The sequence below is a fragment of the Chanos chanos genome, chromosome 11 (assembly GCF_902362185.1).
Source record: "Chanos chanos chromosome 11, fChaCha1.1, whole genome shotgun sequence".
Taxonomy (NCBI): domain Eukaryota; kingdom Metazoa; phylum Chordata; class Actinopteri; order Gonorynchiformes; family Chanidae; genus Chanos; species Chanos chanos.
The window spans coordinates 16336741-16351477 of record NC_044505.1 but is presented as its reverse complement, the minus strand read 5'-3'; the positions used below and the strand labels follow the sequence as shown (position 1 = coordinate 16351477).

The 14737-nt window shown below is 40.1% G+C and overlaps 1 protein-coding gene across 1 annotated transcript; it reads right to left on the bottom strand.

The window, feature by feature from the left end:
- Positions 1-1459: 1459 nt before the first annotated feature.
- On the bottom strand, positions 1460-13247 carry stra6l (STRA6-like). The gene is made up of 18 exons (XM_030788045.1): positions 13126-13247; positions 11612-11684; positions 11196-11296; positions 10790-10920; positions 9387-9507; positions 8819-8864; positions 7980-8108; positions 6884-6954; positions 6529-6640; positions 5636-5792; positions 5155-5230; positions 4940-5021; positions 4546-4594; positions 4076-4193; positions 3413-3532; positions 3031-3194; positions 2588-2737; positions 1460-2239 (listed from the first exon to the last, which is right to left on the bottom strand). Coding segments are annotated over exons 1-18 (1923 nt in total). The 5' UTR covers positions 13128-13247; the 3' UTR covers positions 1460-2018.
- Positions 13248-14737: the final 1490 nt, after the last annotated feature.

Below are 14737 nucleotides of genomic sequence, written 5' to 3'. Positions count from 1 at the left end.
TGTCTTATGGAACTTCAACGGCCATTAACGAGGCTAATTCACGATACGAGAGTAGGCTAACTAACCACAGGCAGCTAGTCAAGAATTTCGAAAAATTAACTAAATTTCTGCAGCCTCAAATGAATTTTAATGAGCCACTGAACAATTTGTCAAACCAAAGCAGTGTTTTGACTCTGAATAAAAGAGAGTAATAGTACTTCAAAACCTAAATCTTCTATCCAGATACAGTTCGGCCAACTAACTTGATAACCACTCACTTGAAATGTCTCGATTAATCTTTGGTAGAAGGAAGTCTCGCGCTAGTGAGTTTGATGAGTGTGCCCTCCTATAAGGGTCAAGAATCAGACGTTGTAGATAGGTGGGACCACTTTTTTGCCCCTCAACGTGTCTCTTTCCAGAGAGGTTTGTTTTAAAATGTGTTTAATCTTACGTTTAGGATTATTTTCTGTTAAAATGTAAAAGCACCACTTGATTTACTTAGATATGTGGTAATACCTAAGTCAATGGTCTGGAACATTTTAAATCCACGTAGGCTATCTAATAAACTATTTCAACACTTTGAACACATACGACTTCATCTTATTATTTTTGTTCTTATAGATTTTATGCTACGTAGTCAAAATACAAGATATAACACTTTTTCATTTTTTTGAACTTGCGAGAGGCAATTTACAGTTTCGAAATGAGACCATCTACACAGCAATCGTCTAAATTTGAAAACAGACAGAATGACTAGAGTTGTCATAAGGTGTGCTCAGTAATGTTGCCAATTTGCTAATAACAGAGAACACACGCCCTGTCGTTTTTAATAACTTCTACCCCAGTCAAACACATCCCTAGAACAAGCTGAAACAAGTTCCGTTGAATAGGATTGCAAAGTAGACAGTTTCTTTCCCTCGTATGTTCGCGAGTCTTACCTGTGCAAAAGATAACGGATGCGAGTACCGCCCTTGAAAACGTCGCCTCCAATCCTTCGAAATGCTGCTATGTCTTGGGTGTTCCATGTCTGGAAAAACTCCTTCGAATTAAAAATGAACGCCAGAACAAATTCTAGGATTGGCTAAAGAACACCACATGGCATAGACCACAAACAAGCATAATCCACTCTGGACCGAATTAAATTACTTAAAAGTCATTTTTTGGTAAAGTGGCCCATGATACCCATTTCACACTCGTGCGTTGATTGCCAACTTTTCATTTTATTCCTTTACCAAAGTAATACCCTAACTGTCAGATTACAGCACACAACTGAATTTGACACTTGCTCTGAACTCACCAAGGTCTCCGTTGACAAATCTGGCAGAGCCTAACAGGAAAACGCAAGCATGTCTACACTACTTTCTTGACATGTTGCTCGATTTCCAGTATGTGTGCCATCCACGTCAGATTTCACTAATGACGGATGACAATGGTTTCTATGAAGGCTAACAACAGGAGCCAAACAAAACGCATATCTCTACTTTAATCAGCAAGTAGAAATACAGCGTCACAGTACATTCCTCTTCGACAGTCTGTATTGATAAGTATCTGCCCTTATATTTTTTTAAAAAGTTAATTGTGTTGGTTGGAATTGGCGACATTTAATTTGCTTAGGAAGTCATTTTTATTCACAATATTTAAAAAAAAAATTAGATCTATTGTACAAAATGTATATACATTTCATGACCTCATCTACGTTTTCTCACATTTAACAAGTTTAATATTATCTAATGTTCAGCAACAGTTTTTTTTCCAGGTAGCCAGAAATGCATCATAATCTTTGTGTTAATCTAATCATAAAACAATGTCTTTCACATTTTAAGTCAAAATCCTATCTCTGTGCATAATTTGGTCAATACAGAGACCTGCCTGTCTGTTGTGGAGTCTTCTTCTGTGAACCCTTTTTATTATTTGGTGTCAAAAACTAATACCCATAATTGTCCGTGCCTTGCGAGGTGTGGTCAAACAGCAGAAAGAAAACTTCATTCTAGGTTGGACCCTCCGGCCCTGGATTCAGTAACAGGATTACAGGTTAAAGCTCAAAATGAAGGTTGTTCGGGTTCTTGGTCTGCAGGAGAGGCCGTATCTGTGCTTTTCAGTTTCTGGGCTTGGGCAGCCATGGACATAGCTACAGCGATGATGGTCTCTTTGCCCTGGAGAGAGTCATTGTTCTTCTTCCTCAGCAGAATGAGTACAGGGTTCCTGAGCAGAGTGTAGAAGAGGAACCAGCGGTTCCGGACCCTGCCACCCACCACTGTCTCTACAACACAGCCAAAGAGAATGACATGAAAGGTGAAAGGTGACATTTGGCAGAAGCATCACAACAGTTCATATTTCAGGTCCCAAGCGGTAAAATATCTTAAGGCCGTCGCATTAATCTTGATACATAGTTTTGGCTCATTACTCAGTCTTGACTGGATATGTTTAAAAAGTAAATATGAATGATTTGTTATGAAATTGTTGATCTCCTCTGAAATCTTCCATTCTAACCTCCCGTGTCTGAGACGATGCATTCACTTCATTGTACACAACAAGTTGGGAGTAAAAAAAAATGAAAGTTAAAAAAAACCCTTTTTTTTCACACTTTGAGGTTTGTAGTTTATCTCACCTGTGGATGTGTTGTCAAACTGGGAGTATGAGTCTGTATTGCCTCGTTCTTTTTTCAGTGTCTTAGTCAGCAATAAATGACAAAAACACACCATGATGGGGTTGCTATGGTAATGGTCTGCAAAAATCATGCCAATCCAGGTGCCATAACCTAAATAATGAGTCATAAAAAAGGCAAATTAAAAAATGAAATGAGAGAGTGAGTGAATGAATGAATGAATGAATGAATGAATGGATGGATGGATGAATGAATGAATGAGTGAGTCATGGTTCTGATAAATTTGGATTATTTTAAACGGTTACAAGTTAAAGAAAAAAAAAAATCAGTGAATCATATCAAAATAGATAAGTATACACAGAATATGAATGACTTGTTAGACCCTGTATGTTTGCAGCAAACATCGGTAACAATAACAAACAGTCAATAAACCACGGTGATTTTACCAGTATCCATGGACTCATAGCCCCTCTGCATGATGGTTCGGTCGATGCGAGACACCAGCCAAGTTCCCACGACAAAACTGTTTAACAGACGCAGCACACAGCTGCTCAGACCCATGACGACGTTATAGAAGAAGAAGAAGTAGTTGAAGTTGTGGAAGGCCTTTCTGTTAAGTAAACAGGGAAAGTCAAATACCTATAAAGTATTCTTTGAGGCATATGTATATATATGTATGTGTGTGTGTGTATGTGTGTGTGTGTGTGTGTATATATATATATGTGTGTGTGTGTATAGTGTACACACACACACACACACACACATATAAAGTATGTCGCCATTTTAGTGGTAATTTACCAGACTATCATTCATATTACAGTATCCTACCTGTTGTTTAGCGCTAAAGGTTTCTCTTTGTCTTGAGGTGACAGTTTGTCTTGAAGAAAAAACATCTTGACCAACATGATTTGAAGGACAAGGAGAGCAATTACAATGAAGATGGTCAACCTAAAATAAATAAATAACAAAATAAGAACAACAGTTCTGAGAGGTCCTGAGAGCACAACGACCTGAGTGACAGGATGAGTGCATCCTCACAAAACAAGGCTCCTCAAGGAATTCAATACCTAGCTAATGTCAGTTAAGTGAATATTATTATACACTTAACTTTTACATTTAAGTTTATATGTGTATTAGCTGTTAATGTCATTAGTAATTGTGTGTATATATTTTAATCCTTCAGGTAAATTAGCTAAAGTTAAGAGTCACCCATAAATCTCAAAAATAATCTGCACTATTCATAGTCTTGTAGTCTGGAATTACACCCCATTACATTTTCCACATTTTTATCTATACATCAAACTTTTTTAAAGACTTTGGTGTATTTGTTAAATTCTCTTCTGAAAATTGGTTCAAATGCTCGGGGAGTGATAAACACTGCATTCGTTAATAACTTAGCTGGGGAATATTTAGTGCTTTTTTCTATAGGTGAGAAATGATGTAAAACACAGTGAGACATGTAACTGTCTCATAATTGTTCACCTGACTCACAGTATTGTGCCAACAGTGGACAGCCAGTTCAGTATTTGTCCTTTCTGAATGGGTAAGACAATTCCATACGCAAATGCCAGCGCGAACAGAAACTGCACAAAGTGGACAATCAGATATCCTGGAAAAATGACACAAGGGTAAGGTTAGAGGCGGCATAATAGCAGCAGACAAATCTCTCTCTCTCTCTCTCTCTCTCTCTCTCTCTCTCCTATACACATACACACACTCTCCCTCTTGGAGTGCTTGCGGGTAAACAACACAGAACGTGCATGGAAGAAGTTGATTTTGTTCAACGCTGAAAAAGTGTATCACGATGAGGTAAAACACTGAGGTTTTGGGCGCTGATGCAGAAGTTGGAATGTTAGACTTTGCTTGTACTGTTTCCTGTAATAGGATAACATGCTCTGTTAGGTTCGTCAGCTCCATTCAGGCTTGCTAGAGCCTACACTGAAAACAGGAGTCGTGCTTACCCCACAGAGTAAAAGCGATCTGCCACCCCGAGTATCTTGTTATGGCAGCCTGGGAGCATCAAAATACGATTAGGTTTTTTTTTTTTTTTTTGCTTCACTTAATGGGTGTTTACATTATTTACATTACAACTGAAACCAGGCATGAAGCTGGATATCAAAAATGTTATTATGTGCTATTCGAACAGTTCATAATTTCCTTGAGAATGTGTTAAGAGTTATTTACGTTTTTGACATGAAAAATATTAAGACAGTTTGAAAGAAAATAACTAATTAACCGAACAGGTGGATATGTAGTCCTTGTGTAAGAGATGGTATTATTACGGTGGTACATTCACTTGTTAAATATATTGAACATTTCAAATAGAAAAATGGATCAGCGTGTTTCCTCTCTCACCACACTGACGGCAGAACTGGGATTATGAAACTTCTCTGGTAAAAAATTCTTATTCCCCGCCCACAGTCTCCTCAGGTGTTTCCTGTTAATCAATCGATTGATTAGTCTGTCAATATTAATCATATTATTCCTCATTTGTTCCGTATATTAAAAATGTCTTCGATAAATGTGAGGTAACCACAGAGAAGATAAACGATGAAGCTATTTCATTTTACCTGTAACAAACTAATACGTGGAGCGTGTAGGTCACAGAGGTCAAACTGGCAAAGATTGTTGTCGCAAACCAACACTCTGTAAACAGGCAAACAAACAAATAAACAAACCAACTGATGTACTTCGTATAACATCATCAGATGAAGTCTCTCAGACTGTAGGATTCCCTTCCAGCAGATCAGAGACTATTTCTACCAGTAACAACAGTAACTTAGTGCTGCCCTCTTGAGGGCATTATTATGAATTTCTACATATTACAGTATTTTGAATTTATCCAGTCATTTTGATGCTGATGAAAGACTGTGAGGGAAGGGATCAGTGGACAATTTTGGAAAAGAGCAATGAGTTAAAAAAAAAAACAACAACAACAACAAAAAAACAACAACAACAACAAAACTGAAACATAAGAAAAAGGCAGATAGATTAAACAACACAACTAAGTAACAAAACCCAGTCCTTTGAAACAGACGGAAAATCGCTTACGTCGAGCAACGCCGCTAAATTCTTCCAGTTGAGGGATCAAAACAGCAAACAGGTTGTCCGTCTGATTACAGGACCAGGCGAGGTTTTTCAGAGAATCCACATATCTGTCCATCTTATCAAACGTGTACTGACTGAGACTGTAGTCAGCCAAGGTCATCTGCAAAGAAGAAGAAGAAAGAAATACCGTACGTGCATTATTAAAAATCTGACGTTTCCTTTTTTTTAAATTTATTTCATTAGGGACTTTGGTTTTATTAAAAAAAAAAAACCCTCTTGCTCCCCTCACAGGTTTCTACTACCAGGCCTGTTTAAACGTACTGGCTGATTCATTTTCAGCTAATTCTCTGACTGATTGATTCGAGTGTGTCGGAGCAAAAACTAGAAGAAATAAGGCCAGGGCAAAGGAAACGTGTTATTTCTTTGATGCCACGGTTAGCAGTCTGGAGTATCACGGTCCTCCATGAGTTTGCTTCAAAACAAAGCTGACAATTCTGAATCGACATTCAGAGAACTTCAGGGCGAACCGATAATGTGAGCGCGGTTTGTTTGGGTTGGCGAAGACGCCGGTATACCCGGCTGTCCTTCAGAGCTGTTGTTTACCTTCCCCAATGGCTATTCTGTTGGATTAGCCCAATATCATAATATGCCACTTTTTGATATGAACCTTTGTGTGGGGAAAAAGTCCTAAACAATGGCAAATGGGCACAGGATGGGTATGACTGGTCTCAAAACTGGCATCATTTTGTCTCCAGCTCATATATTTACAGATAGTGCCAATGAAGATTTTTGATGTTTGTATGTTTGTAGTTTAGAAAGACAGCTGTGGATACTTAAGGTAGACTTTGGCTAATGCTATGCTAACAACGACCGCATGTTACTCAGAATTCACTGACCGTGTACAGCCCGACAAGAGCAACTATGGAGGTGCCAATCATTCTGTTGGGGAACTTGAAATAAGGATCCCACTCGTACACGTTTCTCTGGAACCAGCTTTTCTCTGGAGGCCTGTTATAGACATAGACACGTGCATTTTAATTAGCAATTCACTTTCCACTTCAGGCTACTTCCATGAACACAACACTAGCCAGGATTTGTGTCCCTGTATTGACTAACAACAGTCCTATACATTTCAGCATATTCATGAAAGGACATATGTGACATTTTTTGAGTAGCTTCTCAAGTTCAGGTCCTCACACCTAAGTGACCACTAGAGGGGGTAGTTTTGTTGGGCTTATTAAAAGGCTGTACCTTACAGGGGGCTTTCTCAGTAAAGTTTGCACGTATTTCGCCTGATGAGACTGTAGCAGATGCTCTTGGTCCTGCCAGAAAAGAAGTCACAGTTAATCACAATGACGGCCAAGAAACCGTGATTCATTTTAAAGTGCAACATAAATGACGACCAACTTTTACCTTACAAGTTCTGAAAATGTGAGGGTTTATTTTGCTGTCGTTTGAGACTTGGTTTATACCCTGATAACACTCCAGACGTCTGAAATAAGCCTTATTTTGAATAGCTACTTTCGTAATTGGTCTAATGTCCTGAGGGATTGCCTCTGACACTTTCTTATTCAAGCTCTTAGTCCTGTTTTCATGTTTAATTAAGTTGGTTACATCATTCAAATGTACAAATGCCAAACAATTCTACAGGACCGTTGGAATCTGTGGCCACTAGTCAGTAGTTTCAGTATGTCTTACTCGGTAAAGAAGAGCAAGAAGATGCGCGACTCAACGGGTTTAAAAAGGAGCTTGAGAATGGCTGAGGGCATAAATAAGATTACCATCATACTCATAATCAGACGCTCCTGGTAATTTGTTGCAGGGTGTTCTTTAGCTACACGACAGCGGTCTTACGTGGTGTACAGTGTTCGATCTTTTCTGTCTTTATTTTACTCAGCAGCTCAAAATGTCTTATTGAAGACAGAAAGAAAGAAAGAAAGAAAGAAAGAAAGAAAGAAAGAAAGACAGAAAGAAAGAAAGGCAAAGTCAACCTCCAAGTATATTTTCAATACTGTGATGAGTGATGAGTCAGTGGTTTTTGGTTATGTTTTGTTTTTTTCTCCAGAGTGTGTCCTGTACCACGTCGCTAGCCACGTCAGCAGTGATTTTCACTTAGGTGAAGTGCCGTGAGTCAGGGTAGATATTAAAAGGAAAATACGCAAAAACTGCTAGAAATGGTATTTAGCAAGTAACAATTTTGTTCCCTCAGCCCTCTGTACCCTGCATCTAAAATGTGAAACTGAAACCTCGTCCATGGCAACCTGTGCATCAAAACGGATAATTAGTCAAACTCTAGCGCAGATTAAATGCAGTGAGTGCATCAGGAGAGGAAATCTGGTGGACTGACCTCTTCAGTCAAAAGCTGTAGGCGAATGCGGATGGCCTTCACCAGAATGTACACAAACCGGCCTAACAGAAAAGACAGGCACAGCAAATAGGGCCACCGGAATATGATGTTTTCATTCTGACCCATTACCTTAAAGGGAAGGACAGGCCAGTCAGGTTTAAAGTGGACATAATGTACAGCAACACAGTATGTTAATCATATAGTCACATAGTACTGAAACCATGTGCGATATGCTTAATGCTGAGTTAAATATTCGATGCTAAATTCCAAATTCAATTGAGTAGTTTAAAAAGACAGAAAGCTTTGTTTAACTTAATGTGATGTAACAACATTTACAACAGGTACAAAACTGGGATGCTAGGTCAAATTACACTCACATAAACACACAAACAAAAAGAGGATGTTTTCTTTGCTGACGTTTGTCTACGCCTTAGCCAAACTCTTATTTTGCATGCTCATGTCCTGTAAGGAGGAGGATGGAAAACCAGAAGATTCTGGTTCATGTTGCTTTACTCAGCAAACACACACAGACACTGATATACGCATCACTGACACACACACATACACACACGCACACGCATACACACACAAACACACACGCACACACACAAACACACACACACACGCACACGCATACACACACAAACACACACACACACACACACACATACACATACACGCACACGCACACACGCACACACACACGCACACACACACACATACACATGCACACACATACACATACACACGCACACACATACACGCACACACATACACACACATGCACACGCACACACACATACACACACACGCACACACACATACACATACACACTCACCGGACCACTAGGGCAGGTTGCTGTGTCCCACAGTTTCACAATTAGCCTGAAATAATAGACAGCACAGTCATCACCTACATACTGATGATGACATCAACAACAGTCTCACTTCAGGCCAAGAGCCTTTTGAGTAGGAAGTCACCAAGTTTCAAGTTTTCCATGGCCAAAAGAACCTGATTTCGTTAACACATTGTCACCTTCCTGCAAGAGATTTATCACGTATTAACCTCATGGGGCTTTGAAGACAGTTGTGGACCAAACTGAGCACTGTCTTGTGTACAACAGTTTATTGTTTGATGTTCTGAAATTAGCATAAACTGAATGATTTGTTTCTTTTACACTATAATGTGTTTATAGATAGATGTCGATATCGAAATCGATACAGATATATATACACATACATAACTTTTGGTGGGGGCAGGGGCACAAAAATTGTTGAAGCAAAATCAAACTTAATAGACTTTTGAGTCAGCTAAGATAGCTATATATGAATACTGTACACTGTGCACTTTTGTGTGTGTGTGTGTGTGTGTGTGCGTGTGCGTGTGTGTGTGTGGCAGGGACATACCACATGAGTGTGTAAAGGATACCCAGGGTTCCTCCGAGTATTCGGTCAGACGCGGAGAGACAGGCGAAGAACGGTAGATGGACAAAGCCAATCTCCAGCGCGCCCACAAAGTACACAATGGCTGGGGAGACAGGAAGCCAAATAGAATTCTTACACCCTAAGTTCATCGCATAGCCTGACAAGTTAACATTACCAAAGAGGAAAAATGAGGAGACATTGCTTTGTTTAATCTCAGCCAGAGGCATGTTTGGAAAGGCACCATCTTAAAGTGGAAGCTATCATTTTTGACCTATTGGCTTGTTATAACTCATACTGTGGTAGTAGTTAGGAGCTCATACGATTTAGTTTTGTTTGTTTGCGTGTTTTTTGAGAGTTCTACTGTGTTGTTCATTAAAAATGCAAACTTAAAACAAAACTAAACCGATTTACTGCACCGTTAGTAGCGATTGTTTGAGGAGCGAATTTTTTAACTGATTATTATTTATGAAATGAAAGGACATATTTCTTGCCAGTTCAAGTCCTCTGTATGTTGTATAACCTTTCTTATACTGACAGGTGATTGGATAAACGGTGTCTTTTTCTGTCGATCATTAAGACAAAACACAAAGCTCAGCCAACCTGTGAAAGACTAACACTAGCATACTTACTGGATTTCAATAGGTAAAAAACAATGAAGACAACAACAACAACAAAAAAAAACATTGATAAATAATAGTGTTCTGAAATAACATCAAAGAAAAGTCGTGTCGATAACCTCACTGGAGGAAAGTCATTGTCAGAATGGGAGATTAGGGAGAAGTTCATAATGGGAGAACTTCCCCTTTAAACTGAGAACAGTGGAGACAGAATATAGCAGCTGCTATGTCACATACAGCAGCTGTTCCTGGTACAGTCGGTGATCATGTTGTAAATGCTGCAAACCCACACTCATGGGAGTGGTCTTCTCACTTCAGTCTCAGTGCTTGTGAGTCTAGCAGCATTTTTTTTTTTTTTAACGTAGCCAGTGACCTCAGATGTAAAAGCTTAGCAAAGTTGGTTTTTTTTTGTTTGTTTTTTTTTTTGCTATGTGATGTGGTTTAACAATATCTATCCTCCAGTCAATACTAATATCTTTTCTACATTGGAAACATATATGGTCATAACGCGCACACACACATACACACACACACACACAAGCACACATACACACACAGTCATTTTTCCCAACATTACACTCATAAAAAAGGATTTTAACTATATCTCTTCAAACAGTCACTGACTGTTTTGGTTCTATATCACGTTTTTTTTTTTTTCACGTTCCTGAAGACCTAGTTAACACTGGAATCTGGTTGGGATGTTATTAATTAATTGGGATCTGATAAGCATGAATCGCTGGTGCGATTTGAAACGGTTACTGGCTGTACCTTTAGCCCAGGCTGGCACTGCGAACGGTGCGTAAGTCTCAGAGAAGAGCTGCAGTACGCTGGGAGCCACGGCCCCGAAGGCAAAACCGTACGACCATCTGTTACTTAAACTCCCAATGAAGTCGAGAGGACTGAAACCAAAACCAGAGTTCGTTAACCAGCTGGACTACAAAAATAACTACCGACTTGCGAAGAAATCGCTTCCTAGCGTGTTACATGTTTTAAATGCTTTTTGCACAATATTTCACAAATGTTGATACGGTTAAAACTGACTGACTGATTTTTTTTTTTTTTACTTGGTGCTTAGGAAGCAATGCCTGTTTTTACGCACAAAATCTCTCTTCAATCAAGCCTTTCCCAAATATCGCCAGAGGGGTGGGGGTGAGGGAGTCAGACGTTAACTCACACAACAAAGCCAAAACGACCTTTGAAGTATGGAAACCTCTCCTCAAAACTTTGCGTCCTACTTCTCCTCTGGGCAAACGAAAGCAAAGCCACGATGAAAAACTGAAACACACACACACAAAAAAAAAATCAGAAAAGTTCAGAAAAAACATATTGCTCCAGTGATGTAGGTTAACAACATGAAATTGCTAGACAGTACTGTTTCTCAGACATAAGTAGAGCTGCATTCTGGACTTCAAAGCCGTTTCAATGCAGATTCTCTATTCACTCCTCTCTTCACAAGTCTGAACCCAGGCTTCATTCAGAACTGAAGAATCAGTCCTCGCCTTTTCATGCTTTCATACAATTTCTAATTTATTAAAGAAAAAAAAATCATCTTGTATTTGCTTTCGTATTCACTACACATTGAATACTTACAGATGGAACGAGTGAGCAGTGGAGAAAGAGGTCCGGTGATATGCCATTGTGACACGTTTCACTTCGCCGGTTCCTTTAAGACAACAGACACATAATGCCAGGGCTCTGGTCATTTAACATCATATATCCCTCAGTTTCAGTCTGCAAAACCAAAACTGGCTGTGATTTCTCTTTTTCTTTTTCTTTTTTTTTTTTTTGGCCTAGTCCAGATCTTCAACAGATCATTCATCTAACTGAGGTTTGGTCACCAGCAAATAAAACGAATCAAGTTTGTTAGAGCTGGATAAGGAAATCCATACAATTCAAAACCCATACAATTCATATCAATTCATTCATTCATAGCTGGATTTCAGCAGATCCTCAGAACTAGAGTGGAGGACCATTGGTACTAATGCAAAGTTATGAAGGCTCTGTTCCAGACCATTAGGAAGAAGGTCAATTGGTGTAACAAAAAGCCAAAAAAAAAAAAAAAAATGCATCAAACTTCAGTGATCATTCTTCCCATTTTGCTGTGGGAGTTCACTGTAGGAGAGTAATCTTTTATCAACTGATAGCGACTATCAGCGTGTCCCACATAACGAGTATTGAGTAATTTACTGTCGAGAGGTTTTATAGTGTTATTTCTGATAACAACATCATCATAAATGTGGAACAAAACTTTCTCCCTAAACGTCCATTAACAGGGCATCTGTCTATAACCTTTTAGGGCAGACAGTGTTAGACTTTGCCGGTCGACCTGGATCTTCAGCGTTTGACAATATTTACTGCCAATCATAGTCAGTCTGTCGAATAACCACTTTGCCACTCAGCTACTCTTTTCCTATGGGTTTTTTCTTTTTAGCAATTTGGGAGAAGCTTTATCATTGTAAAGGGTCACAGATCTCTTTTGTATTAGTTTTAGTTATTTCCTCTTCGCGGTTCCTTCATGTCATCGTCTTTTTTCAAGACAATGTGAGATTACGGGCCTGAACCTACAATGACTGTAGGAATGTCAGCACAAAATCTGTGGTTATTTCACATTTGACAGAACTCCACTACATATCTTTAAAGAATAGTCCAAAGGCACTCATATTCAACTCTTTTTCGTTTGCCAAAAAATACCTCTGCATACCGCATTCAGGTGCATTTTGCACTGTAAATAAGTCGTGCGTGTACTTAAAATGACAGAATTGCAAAGAGCATGCCCTGTTGTAATCAAATACAAAAGATGTATCCATTACGTGTTTTAGTCACTTCGAGTGTAAACTCACGACCATATGGTCTAATAGCACACCAGGGCACTCTACAGTATTAAATGAAACACATCAGTGTTTAATGCGAAACAATGGAACGTCATATTAAAATGTTAGACAATACCAAAGACACCAAGTTTCAAGCGGACTTCTGTTTCAAGATAGGATTTGCATTGGGTGTTGTCAGCGCGTGCGTGTGCATATGTATGCGTGTTTTAAAAAGTGCATGTAAACTTCACCACTGCAATGTTATGTAAAAGTACAGACTCAGTCAATACTTACATCTTGTTGTTGTTGCTGTTGTTCTGTCCCAGTTGGGGCTGTTCCCACAAATCAGGCAAAAAAGACAAAGACTAAAAAACACCACACAGAGACATCAGCCTCTTCATTGTAACATTCACCTTCCCACAACTGAAAGAGTATATTACGACTTCATCACATGACAAAGCGACCTTTGACCTCTATCATCTGTATCCGCCATGAGCTAGCAGCGACCGCGGCCAACGAAAGTTCAAATAACTCTCTTTGGGATTTATTGACAGCTATGTTACAGTGTAATGACAGAACAAACAGGACCCATGTTCACAGATAAGGATTCACTTATTTGCAAAGCCAGGGTGCATCCGCGGCCTTGTTCCCTGTGACAGATCGGGGTAGATCATCACACACACAAGCACAGAGAAACAGAGAGAGAGAGAGAGAGAGGGAGAGAGCGGTGGAATTTATTGATTGATAGGGAGACAGTGACTAACCTGAGTCATTTGTGAGAAATGGGGACTTTGTAAAAAAAGTGATAATGTAAAGGCTAGTGTCTTCAAATCTAGTGGTTTGGTGTGTGTGTGTGTGTGTGTGTGTGTGTATGTGTGTGTAGTGGCCAGTGTACTGGGTATACCCATCTGATACTGGGTCAGATACCTGTTTGACTATAGATCTGCACAGAATTCCTCAGTAGATTCTGCAAGGATTCTACTTGGAAATGTTCCAAGGGATAGGATGTCACCGCATGTCGCCACATGATCACTCAGCACCGCTGCAAATCAGACGCTACTACTACGTTCACACCGCGAGCGGCACGTTCCGCCACGTAAAAATGCTGCTCTATTGGGCCCGAGGTCTGAGGAATGATGAGGCCTTTCTATTCAAGTGAACTTGCTGTCACGTTACAGGAACCACTTTCGTCAGCCCGAGCCATTCAAAATGTTGCTTAACTGGTACTAAGAGACAAAAGAACAAACGTGTTACTGCACCGTCACCTGCCTTGACTCATGGTCTTTGCATCATGTCCTGACTCTGTCACGGCGATGACGCAACAGGAGCTAGGATTCGTCCAGTGAGGCAGTGTTTTAACACTCCCCGACGATCCGGTTGTCGGTGATCGTGCGCCCATTGGTGCCGCTCCCCTCTTGGTTTTACATGACAGTGTGAATTCTCTTGCGGTTGTCTGCCGCTGTGGGCTGTGGAACATCGGTGACGAGGACCAGGACCAACTAGCGGTAAGCGGGTAATGCAGTTGCATTGGTGCCCGTGACAACCGGGGGGGGGGGGGGGGCTGAGCATGGGTTACTTTGATTTTCTCTCCTTTCCTACTATGAACTGTAGCATCTCGCCCGTACTTCTCCTGTTCACTACTGACATTACATCACCACGCGTTCTGGTTAAGTGAGATGGGCTTGGGGTCCCGCCTTGACCACCCTGCACTGGGATCCGCCGTTGGCCCCTGACGAGGACGAACGAGTTTGTGCGCTCCGATATGTTTGTTGCGCATCGTTATTTAGCGGCTTCTGGTCACCTGTCAGTTCGCACGATTCTCGCTGATCCTTTGACCTCCCTCATCAATGAGCTGTTTTTCGGCCAGAGGAACGCTTATTTTTTTTTGGATGCGTTTTATTCATCG